Source organism: Elgaria multicarinata, chromosome 10, assembly GCF_023053635.1.
Source record: "Elgaria multicarinata webbii isolate HBS135686 ecotype San Diego chromosome 10, rElgMul1.1.pri, whole genome shotgun sequence".
Taxonomy (NCBI): domain Eukaryota; kingdom Metazoa; phylum Chordata; class Lepidosauria; order Squamata; family Anguidae; genus Elgaria; species Elgaria multicarinata.
Window position 1 is genome coordinate 78,569,318 of NC_086180.1, and position 17,632 is coordinate 78,586,949.

The 17,632-nt window shown below is 43.0% G+C and overlaps 1 protein-coding gene across 1 annotated transcript in view; it reads right to left on the reverse strand.

The window, feature by feature from the left end:
• Positions 1-853: 853 nt before the first annotated feature.
• The window catches only part of C10H4orf19 (chromosome 10 C4orf19 homolog), a 61,542-nt gene continuing 44,763 nt past the window's right edge, over positions 854-17,632 (reverse strand). The window contains exons 2-4 of the mRNA XM_063135710.1: positions 10,899-10,956; positions 7,351-7,404; positions 854-6,654 (exon numbers count right to left, since the gene is read on the reverse strand). Of these exons, the coding sequence (XP_062991780.1) occupies positions 5,706-6,654; positions 7,351-7,382 (981 nt within the window). The 5' untranslated portion in view covers positions 7,383-7,404; positions 10,899-10,956 and the 3' untranslated portion in view covers positions 854-5,705. The remainder of the gene's footprint in view (positions 6,655-7,350; positions 7,405-10,898; positions 10,957-17,632) is intronic.

Consider the following 17,632-nt stretch of genomic DNA (forward strand, 5'->3'; position numbering starts at 1 on the left):
TTTCCCTGTGTTTTCAGATCGGGGAATGAAGACATTTGTGGGTGCTACCACCATTAGAGGTGAGATCAGCCATTACTGGCAGGAGGGCCTTTGTGGTGGCGGCCCCTAAGGCCCTGGAACCTCCTCCTGTCAAAGAAGCCAGATCCATTCAATCAGCCCATTTGCTAAGGAAGGGGTGGGGAACCTCTTTTGGCCTGAGGTGGATTCAATCAGAGAAGCACTTGGGGGCGGCATTTCAGTGGTAGGCCAGACAAAGGCAAAAAGGGGTGTGTGTGGACAAATCCACAAAACACATCCAAAACACCAGCATATTTTAGCTTAAAGCTTTTACAGCCACTAACTTAAGGAGAGACATTTCAATCTTTTAGGAACGGGGGTAGGGGACTGCACAAAAGCCAGGAAACCACGAGTTAATCAGCAGACAATTGGGGGTCAGGTGAAAGGGAGGGGCTGGCTCATGAACCTGGATTGGGACCCTACAAGGGCTGGCTTTGGCCCCTGGCCCTCAGGTTCCCCACCCCTTTGGCAAGGCCATAAGAACTTTTCAGATAGGCTTTTTGATCAGCTTGGCAATGATTTTTTAAATGTTGACTCTTTTCCTCTGCTGATTTTGTGTTTGTGCTTTTGGTCTTCCACACTTCTGTAAACACTTCACTGGGAGACCTGAGCACACACCTTTGATAGAACCTAGGACAGAGATATGGCGACACAAATATATCATGATTCTAAGGCTTGTAAAGGTTTTAACTCCAAATGTTTTAGGGGCAATGGTGATGTCAGTTTAGAAAAGTTTCTGAGTATAAAAAACACATGATAAAAGGCCTTTATATTTAAAAGAATTTATTAACAGCTTACAATAGATTCTTCTCAAATATAAAATCAGAAGGGAATGGTTGACTGTAAGTGAAACTTGAGTCCAACATCAGGTGCTGTGTCGTTTTCATTTATTACTTCTCTTAAAGCATCCAACCTCAAAACTAGCAAAGTGAAGTTGAATGCAGTAGTTTGAAATCCAAGGGAATAGCTCCCCAATAGTTAAGGAATAAATATTTTCTGGTAGGATATACCAAGTATTTCTCAAACGTCGTCAATACTGTCACGGGGAAACTGAAGGAATGTTTTTCATTCATAAGGCACCAAGCAATCTGGTACTAAACTGGATTTGCTAGCAGCTAATCCTTTCTGCAACCACACAATCTTTAGTTCAGCCCAGTTAATGTCCGCATGGTTCCCCACTGTACTGCTTTGAGGGCTGCGTCCATACACCTGCCTCTCCACCATCAGGCTTCAAAAGATCACAGGAGAAATATGACTTCCATTTATCTCTATCTTCAGCCTGCCCTAGATTTAATGTTAATTTAGGGTGCAATCCTATTGATTGCCCTCTTGATGATCAGAAGCCCCCAAACTCGGAGGCTTCTGATCCTCCTAGGTAGGGCATTAGGAGCACTGGAGGTGATATTTACACTCATCTTTCTGCCCTCAATTTTTTGCTAGATGGGCTTTTTTTTGCCCATTTGCTAGATGTGCTTTTTTTGCCCATTTGCTAGATGGGCTTTTTTTTTTTGGAGGGGAGGGAATGAAGCTGAAAGAGGCTCAGGATAACCTGCATACCAGCCTCCCTGGTCTTCTCCCCTCGCATTGAAATGCTTTGTTTCCCCTCTCTCTTAGGTTGCTTTTCTGACCTTGGAGAGTAGCCAGCAGGGTACTTTCCATGGCAGCATGGGAGGAGGGGCATATCTCTGATTCTTCCTTCTGAGGCTGGAGTGCTGTCTCTGAACATGGAGGGGGCAATCCCGAGAATCAGATGGGCCTTGCATGGGCAGTTGAGGGCATGTGCAGTTCTGGGCACCACACTTCAAGAAGGATGCAGACAAGATGGAGCGTATTCAGAGGAGGGCAATGAGGATGATCAGGGGTCTGGAAACAAAGCCCTATAAGGAAAGACTGAAAGAACTGGGCATGTTTAGCCAGGAGAAGAGAAGATTGAGGGGGAGACATGATAGCACTCTTCAAATACTTAAAAGGTTGTCACACATAGGAGAGCCAGGATCTCTTCTCGATCCTCCCAGAATGCAGGACACAGAATAATGGACTAAAGTTACAGGAAGCCTGATTCTAGCTGGACATCAGGAAAAACTTCCTGACTGTTAGGGCAGTATAGCTATAGAACCAATTACCCAGGGAGGTTGTGGGCTCTCCCACTCTAGAGGCATTCAAGAGGCAGCTGGGCAGCCATCTGTCAGGGATGCTTTAAGGTGGATTCCTGCAATGAGCAGGGCGTTGGACTCGATGGCCTTATAGGCTCCTTCCAACTCTACTTTTCTAGGATTCTATGATTATACTGCTGGCAGCCATGAAGTAACGCTTCGGGTGGGGGGTGGGGGAAGCACCCAAACAAGTGGAAGTTCTCATTTCTGGAAGGGACCACGACCTGCCCCTTCTGGAAAGGAGCATTTCTGCTCATTACAGAACTTCCCCCAGGAGTGCTACATCGCAACCACCAGCAATAGGGGCTGCCACCCACATGCACCACAAATGGTGGCCTTGGGCCGCCCACACAAGGCCTGTGTTGGACACTATCCTTGACCCTTCAGACAAAAAGAAGTTACTTGATGGACTCTCTCAATGTTGCTGTCGTCTTTTAACTATGTGTTTTAGCCAGCCCTAAAACTGAACTATTTCAAGGCAGAAATGGAACTACAGTGATGCACAAATAAGTGGTAAGATCTCTAAGGGTGTAAAAGTGACAAATTTATTATATTTGTAAAGGATCCTGATTTATATATGCATTTCGAACAATAATGCTCCTGGGGAAGTATTTTGGCAGTTGATAAGTGCCTTTAATTTTGAAGTTTGTTCAGGTTGATACTGTTGTATAAGTAAATACAAACAAGACAGAGAACATTCAGGTCACCCCAAACAATGCTTTTTAATGGAGTCCTGTCATGTGTTCTTCTGCAAGCAAATTGAGTGATGAGAAATCAAGTAATACAAATGCATGTGCAAACCTGTCCTGAGCTTGGAAGCGTCTGTAATTTGAGGTTCATATTAATTTGTGCACGGTCACACCTAAGACTGCAACATGAATATTCCTCAGTCTCATACAGTTTCATCCTACAGCAGCCTTCCCCAACCTGGGGCCCTCCAGACGTTTTGGACATCTGGAGGGCACCAGATTGGGGAAGGCTGGACTTCAGCAAGAATCCATGGAATGGAAGGCATGGCATGATTGTTTCTTGCTAGTCAAGCCTGGAAATTAGCCCTGATGATAATTAGGACTATGGAACCTGATGCATTTTGCCAAGTGGCTGGATAACACCTGTTGCTGCATGTACACACAGCACCAGAGTTTGAATGGGAGGCACCATTAGGGCTCAGCAGAAAGAAGGACTGTAGTGAAATGAAACCTGTGCAGTGCAGAATGTGCCCGGATTGACTAAGAAACTGTCTTACACTGAGTCAGGCCATTGGTCCATCTAGACCAGTATTGACAACTCTAACTGGCAGCAGTTTTCCAGGGTTTCAGGCAAGATTCTTTTCTATAGCTCTAACTAGAGATGCCAGGGATTAAACCAGGGCCTCCTGCATGAACATAAGAAGAGCCCTGATGCTGGATCAGACCAAGGGTCCATCTAGTTCAGCACTCTGTTCACAGTGTCCAACCAGCTATCGACCAGGAACCAACAAAGCAGGTCATGGTGCAACAGCACCCTCCCACCCATGTTCCTCAGCAACTGGTGCACACAGGCTTACTGCCTCGGATACTGGATGCTCTGTCATTGAGCTATGGCTCTTCCCAAATGTTTTGGTATGAATTGGGAATATGTGGCTAGAGATTCAAGAGAAATGTTTAATCATTTTTTTAAAAAAAAACACACAGCTTTATAGACGGAAAAATAACATGAAATGACAGCTTAGCTAAATATTCTCCAATTGAGATTTTTGGGTAAAAATTAGCAAGTGTTCCCAAAAGAGAGGGAACAATCCTATGGCCCCCTTAGACAGCATCTAAGGGGCCATAAGATATTTTAGATTCCCACATCCAAAGTTGAATACAGCACTCAGACCATGGAACAGGGAAGCCATGCTCTGTCCCCACCTGCCCACAGCAGGTGGATAAAGAACTGCACCACCAGCTCTCTGAGGTTGGGAGCTCGATCTCAGAGGATGAAGAAAGGGGGCATTTCAGTGGGTAGGGAGGAGACTGGAGAGACCAGGATACAAGGTATCCTGAGCCCTCTTCAGCCTCCTTCCCTCCCCCTCTGAGATGCGTCAGCTAGATGGGTGAAAAGCATATAGCCCATCTAGCAAAAATGCAAAGTGGGAGGACAGGAAGGGAAAATTGCCTCCACTGTGCCTCTTGCTTTGGACGATTCTAAACCTTAGAGTTCAGTGGTTTACAATAATTGGGGCTGGAAACAATAGGCTTGCCCCCTTTGGATGGAATCCTGTATGCCCTTTCCTAGGTTAAACCGCTTTCAGTACAGGAGGCCTTACCTTTAAGTAAACATGTGTACTGTTAAGACAGGATATTCATTTCTTTCCCCAGTCCTGTTCAGCCCCATTGTTTCTCCCTAGCTGTGGCCTGATTTAATCATGAATGACTGAGAAGAGACTGGGAAGAATGACAACACTATGCATTCAATTAGATTGGGCTATGTGGCGACATCACTGAAGTCAGTGTGAAGGAGCAAGTGAACATTTCTGTCCTCCCCACAAAGAAAAAAACAATGTCGAAAAGGGCAGGTATTTTTGGCACTGCTGAAAAGCTCACCCCAAAACCCAGAGTTCTGGATGAGCCCTAGCTGAAACTGCCTTTTGGCAGGTGTGCTTTGAGATAAGTGGAAGACCCTCAAGTACGTAAAGCCTGGAGGATCAAGAAAAAGTCCTGTACTGCCTGAAAGTGTGGCAGGACAAAGTTTCAACATGATGTTTTCTTTAAGTGAGTGGGGTTATTTCATATTAGCTGGGCTCCTTTCTGTGTGAATTATATATGGTGACCTTCCTTGCAGCATATGCATTTGTTACAGTTGCAGCTGCCATCTTGGAAGGAAGAGATTAGCTTGGCTGGTAGGAGGTGCAGGTAGCTCATAGTGTGGATGGAGTAAGGTTGGGAAGCCTTCAGGACTTTGTTTTGTATTAGAACCCCACAATCCATCAACTAGAGCCAGGTGGAAAAGATGTACACTTAGAATGAAAAACCCCCAGGGGTGCCTCTGAGCACATTCTGAGCCAAGGAATTTGTGTTCAGTACCAGAACTGAACTGAGACCAGAGTCCTTTCTCACTAAAGTCCAGTTCTGCTTACCCCAAGCTTTCTTCATTTCAGCAGCCTAATTTCAATGAGAAAAGTCATTTTGTTGTTCCTATTAGCAACAATTGGCAGGGAGTCAGAAACCCATGCCAATCTACTGGTTGAACTTGGCCTACCTTCTGCTCACTCCTAGGGTAGAGGCCTGGTACATAAGTGTTTGGCTGGGTGATGTTGATGGTGGTACATCAGCATAGACTTGAAAAACATGCAATGCTGGTGTGGCAGTGGCTGCTCTTGTTAATTAGCTCACCTGGCCTAAAACTATATTCCCTCTGCCTGTTATGAGTGTCTTGGGCAAAGGCCTGCAGCACTGTCCCCAAAGGCAGGCCAGGCCCCCAATGTGGCAACTCATGCAGCATCTGAAGAGACATTTATTATTAGGTGGTCAACTAATAGTCCTCTTCTTCCTCAGAGTCCTCTCCTGCTGTAGCAGCCTCAAGGGCCGCGAGAGCCTCTGCTATCTCTGCATCCTCCTCCTCCTCGAGTTCTCCATTAATCTCTTTGTGGCACACATATTTAGCTTCTTCCACCGCATCTGTCTCAGTCTGCAGAGATGGGTTATCCTTGGATGTTTTGTCCTCGAAACATACATTTAAAGGGCCTGTCCTACAGGCTTCGTCTCCTGAATTGCAGCTTTCAGATGCGCACAATGGTTTGCACATGGCCTTGCATTGTGTGCTTTGGCCTCTGCGTGTGTGATTGTTTAACAGACTCTCACTTCCAGCAGCTCTTTGTTTCCCATCATGACTGGTGTTTGGGGGATCATTTGGGCCAGGCAAATGTGTGCCATTGTCTTGGGCCTCTGATATGTCACTCTGAGTGGGAGAAACGTCTTCACTTGTACTCTGAGATTCCTGATACAGCATGCTTCCTGTTGTCTCTGGAGATAGCTTTGGTTGATTTTCTGTTGTTCGGATCTCATGGTTATCACATGTTTTTAGGTGGGAGACCCGTTTGGCTGAAGAATCCAACGGCTGACCAGAACAGATGTGTGTGCTGATCTCTTTGTTTTTGTCGGTGTTGGGATTTGGGTTGAGATTTACACCAGAGTAGGAATGGATGCCGTTGATGCTGAAGTTGCACTTTTCAACAAAGTTCCCAAGTCCTTCCTCATGAAGAGCGGTGCTTCTGTGGTTCTGTACAACATCCTTAGTGTTGTTTAATTTGTGCCTGTTTGCTGTTGGTTGTAAGTCGGCATTCTGCAGTTCATTTTTATGTACCTGGATGTCATTGCTGTGCTTGCATTTGAGTTTACCTCTATCTTGCTCATCTGACTTGTAGTTGTTTATTTCATTGATGTATCCAGGTGTCTGCACTTCTTGGGGATCAAAGATGTAGCTGGATAAAGTTTGAGAGAGGCTATTAGTATTTCCTTTCTATAATGAGAAAGCACACAAGTCTAATTGTTCAAACTTGCACTTTATCAGTATTTTCAGTCTAAGGTCTGGATCCAGCTTTACTTAGAGTAGACCAAATGAAATCAATGGGGGTGTAAGTCAGTCACAACTAATTTAAGTTCCATTTATTTCAGTGGGTCTATTTTGCATGAATGTAGATACAACCCTAAATTTGGTGACTTTTTCTAATAGAACAAAAGCAATGTTCACTTAAGCTGCAAAACAAGTTGGAGGGCCGCTGTGGTGGGCCCTGAAGCCTAGGGCCCAGGTGGAGCCTCCGCAGGTATAGCTGTTGGTGGTAGGAGCAAATATTCAAACGAGAACTTTGAAGGCCGAAGAGGCAGCTGGACAACCATCTGTCAGGGATGCTTTAAGGTGGATTCCTGCATTGAGCAGGGGGTTGGGTTCGATGGCCTTGTAGGCCCCTTCCAACTATTCAATGATTCTATAAAAATCTTCAGAAACAGCCTTTGCCAACTTGAAGTCCTCCAATTGTTTTGGACTACAGCTCCCAACATTCCTGACTAGTGCCCATGCTGGCTGGGGAAGATAGGAGCTTATGTTCAAAACAGCTGAAAGGTGCTTCGAAACAATGAATTTTTATTTTATTTTAGCCATGCCTGAAGTGATACTGTACCTTTGTATCATTTTACAGCACCTGCACCCCATCTGGATCCTTCTTTGTTAATATCTGAAAGATAGAAAGTGCACATGAATATTTCATGCATGATACGAAATGCTGCAACAATGGAAAGGCAGTTGTTTTCCGCCTGTGTTTGAAAAAAGATGTGTTATATTAAATGGAGAACCAATTCCTATGCTCAAATATGGGAAAACCAATGATGATGCTACTTTTGCAGAACTCATTCATCCCATTCCTTACAATGCTAGTTAAATAGGAACATATTTTATTTTCAGATTCTCCCTTCTTTGAAAACAAGACTTGCCTTCCAGGCCATGCTTTTAGAACAGGGATGAGCAACTTGAGGCTCTCCAGATGTTTCAGGACTGCAACGTCCATCAGCCTAGTCAATAGTGAGGGTTGAAGAAAGTTGCAGTCCAATAACAGCTGGAGCGACACATGTTACCTATCCCTGTTTTGGGATGATTTCCATGCTGGCACATCTCCAGATCCAACTAGTTGAGCTGAAGTCCCATTGGAATCAATGGGACAAATTTGTTTATTTATTGTATACATCTATTTTATTTATTTATTACATTCATATCACTTTTTTCTCTCTTGCAAGAAACCAAGGTGGCTTATATGATTCTCTTCCTCTCCATTTTATCCTCAAAAGAACCCTGTAAAGTAGGTTGGGCTGAGAGTCTGTGACTGGCCCAAAGTCACCTAGTGAACTTCATGGATGAGTGGGGAATAGAACCCGGATCTCCCGACTCCCAGTCCAACACTCTAACCGTTACACCACATCAGCTCTCTGCTACAATACATGACTTTAAACTTTTATATTCTATTTTTCCAAAAAGTTCAAGGCATCTAACGAAGACAATATATAGATAATTTTGTGAACCGCCCAGAGAGCTTCAGCTATTGGGCAGTATAGAAATGCAAGAATAAATAAATAAATAAATAAATAAATAGGCAATATATAACTACAATGTATAAATAGGCAAAATGCAATAAGAATACAATCAAGATACAATAGGACATCAACATTGCAATTGTATACATGTCTACCCAGAAGTAAATCCCATTGATTTCAAAGAGACTTACTCCGAGGTAAATAAGTATAGGATTGCAGCTTTGAAACATCATCATTACATCAAAGAAGAAACAGTCACAAAACCCAGAAGGATAAAACTCTAAGAATAGCAGTGAAAGCCCATCAACCAAAATTCACCAAAATCACTAACAACTGCGCTAACTACAAAGTTTTCATATTGCAATGGAAGACCATCAGAGAAGGGGCAACGAAGATCTTTCTCTACAGGAAATTCCAAAGGCTCTGGGTGACACCACTGAAAAGCCCCCACCCCCCCAGATGCTGTCAACTGAGATCTTGCAACACATAAAGGGGTTTCCATTGACTATCATTGGTAAGATCATTTCCCCCAACCACATCCAAATGTTTTGGACTTCATATCCCATCAGCCCCAGTCAGCATGACCAATGGCCAGCAATGTTGGGAGTTGTAGTCCAAAACATCTGGAGGGCACCAGTTTGGGGAAGGCTCATTTAAGGTCACTGCTTTTAAAAACAGCTGAACTGTTGAAAAAGTTTACCTGTGTAGTTTGTGTCTAAAAGAATACAGTTAGTTGGTGAGGAGTGTGAGGCAGGATAATGTTAGCTCACAGTCAGTTTTGAAGATTTCCAAGATAAAGAGCTAGGGAAGCAGTAATCAATAAATGCAACTCAAATGGTGGGTAGGTTAAGGTGGGAAGCACAGCTTTCATCTGCTGTTTTCCCCCCCTAAAAACTAGCTTGCGTATTTTTAAAGCACTTTCTTCTCATCATATGGAATTTTGACACAATGCTTGGATAAGAACCCTGAATTTCTTCTTCTTTTTTAAAGACAGAACTGTATCGATTAGAAAGAATTTTAGGGATGTAGTTTTCATAAGAAATATACTGGAAAGAGGTAGGAGATTTACTGGGTGATCTGGAGGGCAAAATATTGCAATATAATGGATGATAATCAAGGGCATTTTCCTGCCACCAAATGGGATAAAACTAGAAATGGACAGTATTTCCTTTGTTAAATATTAACCAGCACCATCTCGCAGTCAAGGCTGAAAGCAGGACATGGCGTTAAACATAAACTTTTCCCGAAAAGCGAGGTAGGAGCTGGGAGAACCACATTCAGACTTCTGTAATGACAACGTAGCAAAATTGCATTACTACAGCATAAACATTCACCTATTCTTACTGCTGCCTGCTTCATGTGGTGAAGGTGTTGCCTTTTTATCTGCAATACATAAACTATGAGGGAATATTGTAAAAGCAGAAGGAAGAGGAGACTTGTCCCATTGTTAAAACCTGCTCATCTAAAAGAGGAGGATCAAAAACATTGCCAATGTTTCGGGGGGTGTGTGTGTGTTTGTACCATTTTTCGCTGCTCAGTGGGTTTTGAAAGAAATGAAACACGGTCTTTCAGACTTCCAAACTTGGAAAGCGCTTCAAATCTTCCTGAGAAAGTTTTCAAAATATTTAATCCAGTCAGATGTTCAAGACAAAGGAGGTTGTTTTGTGGGGGCAGGAGAGAGAAATGGGCTTTTGATAAGCCTTTCCCTAAATTTGAATACCTGGACTTCTGAGTAACTGTATGTATTAACTGTAAGTTAATAATTTCCCGGAGCTGGTGGGCTTGACCTACTTTTCTTCCTATCATAAAGCTAACAAATGTGGTATCCTCTTTCTGTCAGTAGATGGTGGTATGAGACTCTGTTCTAAAGATAAACACCCCTAAGAAGGGAGTGAAGGGGCTTTGAAGTCGCCCATGGACAGGACATGGGTCAGATCTGCACCAAGTAGGATATGACAACACTTTGAAAACTGTTTGAAAACTGTACGTGTAGTGTGTCCTGGGCCCCAACAGTTGTCACGACTGTTATAAACTGTTTTAAAGCAGTAATGTACATCCTGCCATGGACAAGAAACTGAGCCAAGCACACAGATCATCTTGTCACACTCTCCCAGGCTACAGTAAGAAGTAGTGTATTGCTATTTGAATTCTAGTAATTATTTCCTAATTTGCATCTATCCACATAAATCAGCATATGCACATTTTATGCAAACCTGTGCCCTCTGTTTTGGTGATGCATTTCATCTCTTTGAATGATGCATTGGTGGACACCCTGTGTCTTACACTTGGGGCCTAAATTATTTCCGCAGCAGAGAGTTTAGAAATGGCTACGGATTCCCACAGCTAGAATTCTGGGGGGAACGTTGCACATTTTCCGTGGGCCATTTCTTAGTTCTAGGCCAAGGAAGGGTACATTTTGGCCTTTCAAGTTTGTTCTCATATGTTTTTCCCAGTCTGAGAGCATGCCCTCATCATCCAGATACTGGTTTTGAAGACTGCTGTCACAGAAGGGATCTCCCTCAATCAGAGAAAAACATTGCCTCGGAGGAGAAAAACAAAGCAATTTCAGCAAGCTAAAATTGTATACAAAGTACAATCTTCATGCAGACAGCAACAGGAAAATGTAATTTAAAAGCCTACTTACTAATAAATCAGTAGGAGTTGGATGACCATGATTTTAACATCTGGATAAGCAGTGGCATCTGAAATGATAGATATTATATTACATTATATATATATATATATATACTGTCATGGGATTTGATTATTAAAAGATATCTATCTATTGTATCTTTATAATCATTGTTATGCCTTGAAAGATGAAATCACCATCATCGTAATGCAGTCAGATTCTCTTCCCATTTGTGGAGAGCAATGTTATTCTGAGATTTCCAGATGGACAAATCTGTCTGTTTCACTCTCCATAACATTCTCATATTTTCAAGCACAAATAAATTCTATTCCATTTCCACTCCATTTGCAAATGTTCTTCTTAAAATTCACATGAAAATTTCTATGGATTTGTGTGCAAATGAAAATTCTTAAGCATTTTGTACATATGTTTCCCACATAGGCACATTTTTTGTAAGCCCTTTCCCCTAATACGTGCCTTTTTTTGTATATGCATCTCCAAATATATGTATTTTGCTACACATTTTTTGATTGGAGAACTACATTGCAAAATTTGGAGAAGTGCTAAAGCCAAAAGAGAACTGCATTCTGTTTGATAATTAGTTTGGGATAGGCAAATCTGTTTGTATTAATATGCAAACCAAACATTTTTTGCCCCAGTTCTTATTCCAGAGAAACCCAGCAGCAGCACCATTGCCCAGAAAGCACCTCTCAATTCCTGAATCCTGTTGGAAGAAAGGAACTAGGTTAACTTCCTGTTGCAAGGAGGCTGCCTGCCCATTACTCTGGACCTGGGCAAGAAAATGTGCGTTCAATTTCTTCAGTGTAAAAGTGAAGTTTACCTCCTGATTTTAGCCAAGGACTACTAGTACCACCATCACCTCTCTGCCTTAGTTACCAGGTTTAGGAAACCCACTACTAAGGTAGGCATTTCCTATCCTGCATATTTGTACAGTAGACCTAGTGAACTTGGAAGCTCTTTGCTGAAGATAGCCTCTCCCCCTCCTGTACATCTCTTAAGTTTCATATGAGGCAGGAGTGGGGAAGCTGAGGTACTTCAGATGTTGTTGGACTCCAAACAGCCCTGGCCAGCAGGGCCAATGGTCAGGGATGACAGACATTGGAGTTCAACAGCATCTGGAGTGACCAGCTTCTGAATAAAGGGAGAATGGCTTTTCCAAAGCCATAAAATGAGTCTATAGCAGGTTTGGACAACTTGTGCCCCTCCAAACATTTTGGCTTACAATTCTTAGCATCTCTTGCCCTTTGCTGGCTAGGATTGATGGGAATGATGGGCCAAAACATCTAGAGGGCTGCAAGTTGCCTACCTGTACCACAACCAACACCAGCTACTGCACCATCCTGGCTGCTATAGAACTTTACTAATAATAGATATTCAGGAGATGCTGAACTATGTGAGAAAATTAAGAGTTGTGAAAGAGTGCTGGATAATGCGAGGAACCTGACGGCTGAGTGAGAAAGACTGTAAATAGCACAGGTTGCAGGGTGGGAAATTTGAGGGTTGATATATGGCTTCTATCATGAAGGACCTCCCTTCATGAGGTATCTGTAATTTTCAGAGATTGCCTCCTATTTGTGCCATTGCCTATGGAAGCACCAACTATACTGTAGTGCCAATTGGGTGTTTTTGTAACTGTCTCAGGAAACACTTCATTATCAATTTGGTTACGGCAAAAAAACCACCCCACCTCTGTGGTGCCTTTCCCATAGGACCTCTGCACAATATAGGGCATTCAGGGATGTGTTCTAGGGCTTGATCAATATTCACACAGGTTGCCAGTCAGGGGTCCTGGGCCTGTTGCCCCACCTGAGCTGAGTGCACCCTAGAATTCACTCAACACTTCATTGCAGCTTTGTATTGATTATAGGTTGCAGTAGGCAAATACTTTTCAGAGAAGCTTCTCTGTTGCCAATCCTCTCATTGAGGAACCCTGAAAAAGCTTCCAAAACCCCCCATGGCTGCCTGAAACACAGCCTGACAAGCCACTCTATTTGTCTAGCCTAGCCTAGTTACAATATGTGATTACTGGAAGCATTGGCATGTGGTCTATCAAGACCATGATGGCCATCAACATTGCTGCACTCCAAAAAAACATGACCAGAACCTGCAACACAGAGCCAGTTTGGAGGTGAACTAATGTTGTGTAGTAACATAGCCTGTCTGACTAGCATTCCTAGTGGCTGATGTCACCAATGTGCTTTTGCCATATCATCTGACTTGTGCACATGTTTTGCTTTTATTCATTCCACGGGCATGTTTTTCTGCCTCTGTTTTGCCCAACAGGAATCTTATCTGATACACAGAGGCACCGCAAAAAGTGCGAGCAGTCCCAGGCCTTAAATTATTTTGCAGAGAACAGGGTTGTGCTTTTATCACTGTTTTTTTTAAATGTAATTTATATCTTTTTAAAAACACACACAATAAAATTTGACAACTTAAAAAATTGCTTTGTTGGTTCAGACCACAACTCCATCTAGCATTGAGTTGCCTTCATTCCCTTATTGTGAGTTCCTAGAGGCAACAATTGTCCTCGTTGGTTTGTTCCTATTTTCTGGTATTCATTGATGTACTTCCTCTTAACATGGAGCTCCAGATAGCTATTCACTCTAAGCTGTCCTTATTCACACAAACACACACAAAATAAGCACCTGCTTCTTTCTTCTGCCACCTTTGGTAGAACGTTGGCTTTTCAAAGAGGTTGGGGAACATAACACAGACGTCGTGTAAAACTAATTAAATCTTACTTCTGAGCCATTGCTTGGGCCTTAATGTACACCATTAGCAGACCTGTTTAATGAAGAAGTTGGGTACATATTAAGCTACCAATCTTCTCCCCTGCCCCTGGTTTTATTGGAGCATGTCTAGCTGCTAATGGCTAAGCTGGAATGTTCCGAATGCAAATTTATTTATTTATTTATTAAAACATTTGTATCCCACCTTATATTACTGGGATCTCATGACAGTGTACAGATAAAATCAGAACAATGTAAACGTAATATACACAGCTTAAAAAATATTACATTGTTAACAAATTAAAACCAGTAGATTTTTTTTAAAAAAGCAATAAAAACAATTAAAACTAAGCGTGTCCATGGAGAATTTAGCCCTCGAAGCTTTGATAATGAGCCATATTTTAACTTGGCACCAATATGAAGTCAGTGTCGGCGCCAGTCGTGCCTCCAAGGGAAGGGTATTCCACAACTGGGGTGCCACAACAGAGAAAGCCCTCTCCCACATCCCACCATAATGTATGTCTTGTATGATCCCAAGGACTTGGGGCCAAGGAGTCCCACCTGGGCTTCTGCTGACAAGGATGGTTCTAGGAGTACTCCCAAGCTACACCCCTGCTCCTTCAGAGGAAGTGCAACCCCATCCAGAACAGGTTGCTTACCCAATTCCCAGACTCAGGAACCACCAATCCACAGAGCTTCCATCTTATCAGCATTCAGCTTCAGTTTATTGGCCCTCATCCAGCCCATTATAGCCTCCAGGCACTGGCCCAGCACCTTCACCTCCCCAGCTGTCTCCGACAAGGAAAAGTAGAGCTGAGTATCATCAGCATACTGATAGCACCTAACCCCCAAACCTCTAATGATCTCACCCAATGGATGTTAAACAGCATGGGGGATAGAATAGAGCCTTGTGGCACCTCACAGCTTAATAGCCATGGGGTGGAACAGAAATCCCCCTATACCACTCTCTAGAATCAGCCCTGCACAGTGCCTTTTACTCCCATCTCACAGAGATGATCTAGTAAGATACCCTGATCAATCATCCCTCAGCCACACACTCACTAGGGAGCTTCGGCAAACCACTCCTCACTTCTGCCCTTCCCAATTTTGGGGGAAATGAGGATAACAACAGTGTCCTACTTTAGAGTGACCTCGGAAAGCTTATTGATTAGGGTGGCCACTTATGCATCACCAAACAAGAGGAAATGAATCACTCAAAAAGAGGACGCTAATTTGCATGTGCACATTTATATGTACAGGTGCAAATTGAGAAATAATAAGCATTATTTAAAGTCAAATACAAGGCATCTCACCATAGTGGAGAAGACTGACTAGCTGATCTGTGTGCCTGCTCAGTCTGCTGTCTGGGCTCCTAACTGTTGATAGGCAACTTCAAGGCCTCTCCCATCTTAGGGTTCTTTATCTTTAAACTAGACCTCAAATAGCAAACACTTTGAAATAGCAAACACTCTACCAGCTCTGAAAAAGAGAGGAATGTCCAGCCTAATTGAGCTAATCCAGCCTAATTGAGCTAATCCAGCCTAATTGAGCTAATGGACCACTTCAGCAAAACCTAGTAACTACAAAATATATATCAGTTGTACTGGTGATACTTCTCACAAAGGAAGCCAACTTGTGCATAAGGCCTGGGAGAGGTCTCCAATCTGCCCACAGTAGGACCACTGTGGCTATGAGACCTAAATATCATAATCATTGATAACTAAATGAAAATTGCATTGTCCGCCTGTACATCATGCAGTTAATATGATTAATGTTTTAAGCAATATCAAGAAGATTTAAAGCACTGTTCCCTAACTTGGTGCTCTTCAGATGTTTTGGACTTTAACTCCCATCTGCCTCAGCCACCATGGCCAATGGTCAGAAATTCCAGGAGCGATAGTCCAAAACATCCGTAGGGCACCATGTTGGAGAAGACCGATTTAAAGGTTTCCTCTTCTAGGTCAAAAGCCTTCCTCAGATAGAGGCTCAATAATATGCTGCAGAATGATTTGGGTGGATCAGAATGACAGCTTGGTTAAAGAGGCAGACAAACTGCCTATACTAAGAAGATCCACCAGGGCTGGCCAAGGACATTTTGCTGCCCGAGACAAAGAATAAGATGGCGCCCACTCCCATTCCATGTACAAAAGCTGATTGGACTGGCAGATGAATTGGTCTTGAATACTGACGTTAGGACAATGTTTTCCACTGAATCTGAATGCAGCAGGCTAGCTTAGGGGCACTTGTTGCAGCCTCCCAGCACTTGCCACCTGAGGCGACTGGCTCACCTTGCTTAATGGTAGGGCCGGCCCTGAGATCCACACTGGGTAGCTCAGCTGACTCTATATGAAGCTTGAGAGCTAGTAGCATGGCAATACCACACTGGGCTGCCATGTTGCAAAGTGAGCATAAGCAGCTGATTGGTGACTCTTGCCCTCAGGGGAGTGGACATTCCATCTATTGCAGAAATACACAATAGAAAGGGCAGAAAATAGATGACTTGATCGGCCTTATTTTCACAGCGTTTCTATACAGGGCAGCTCAACATTCAGCTGGGGGGTGCAATTTGTCATTTATATCCCATAATCCCAGCTTCAAGCGCTTGAGAAAGGAGGAGAGGGGGAAGGAAAGAAATGAGACTATGAAAACATGCATGCATGTATACACACGTATGCAGACATATCTCTTGTATGTGATGGAGAAAGCCAAGATTATTCTTTCTTTCTTTTTGGAAAAAAGTAATAAATAAACTTGATTGACATCCAGCCTGCTAAGATCCAGAGTTAGCTGTTTTCATACCCAGCCAGGAAGGAAGCGGATTCTCAACTAAGAGTAGCAGAAATATCCCATATTAAGGTAGTCATCTTTTCTGTAGCCCAATTAATGGAAGCCCTGGCTCAGCAATGCAAAAGGTGTTGGTGGAATGTTGAAAGGATTTTGAAAGGAAAACATTAGAAAAATATTACTAAGCTCCTTTCATATGAACAAGAGCGCCTCCACACAGAATACACTAAACAGCTAAACAGTAAGATACATAAAACAGATTGTCTCTGCCAGGAAACTCAGATAATCAAGGTGCAATTAGTTCTCTCCTCATATCCTGATGGAAATTACAATATAATAAAACCTACATTACTGTTTCTAAATCCCTTGGAAGCACAGGGAGAGCAAGGTTGCAATGAAGAATCTTTATTGAATCTCCTCACTAGCATGGCAGATGGCAGAGCATTCGCACGGGCTGCTGTAAATGCAACCTGGGGCTTATAAATAGAAACATTTTTTAGACAGGTAGCCCCCTTGCTCTCAGTTGGTGGCTTGCCCCTTTTCTCTCCCTCTTTCTGCCACGTCCCCTCTTCTCCTTCCTTCCTACTCAATGAGTTGCCAAGGAAGGAACAGGTCACACAAGACAAATGTCTGAACTGATCAGATGCAGAGGGCTTTTAAACTTAAGCTGAGAGCCACAGGAAATTAGGTTGAGGGCCACATGTGGCCCTAGAGCTGCAGGTTGCCACCCCATCTTATACCTTTTTTAAAAAAATTCATGGCTTTTAAAATTCATTTTTATGAATTTGTTGTTAGCCACCTTTCCCACTATGTCTTTTAGCTGCAAAGCAGAACAGACATCATTTTAAATAAGAATTTAAAAAACCCTATTTGATCACCCCATATTATCACAGAACAGCAACTGAAATTGTCCAAGCTTTTATTGAGTAGCATCAGTGATGGAACACATTCTGAAAGCAGGATAGATGAACAGCATTGGCAACTTTTTTTTGTTTTGAAACCTGTGTGACAGATAGCAGAGCAACGGGTTCAGCTTTCTCCATGCATAAATGTCGAACAGCTTGCAAAGGTACAGGAGCCCAACTAGACACAGGTGGTCGACAACCATGCAGGATAACAGCTGGATTCACACCGGACGCTGCTGCTAGTCTTGCTACAGATCTTCCTTGTAGTCCGCATGGAATGGGGAGTGGAAAACATCTTTGCTTT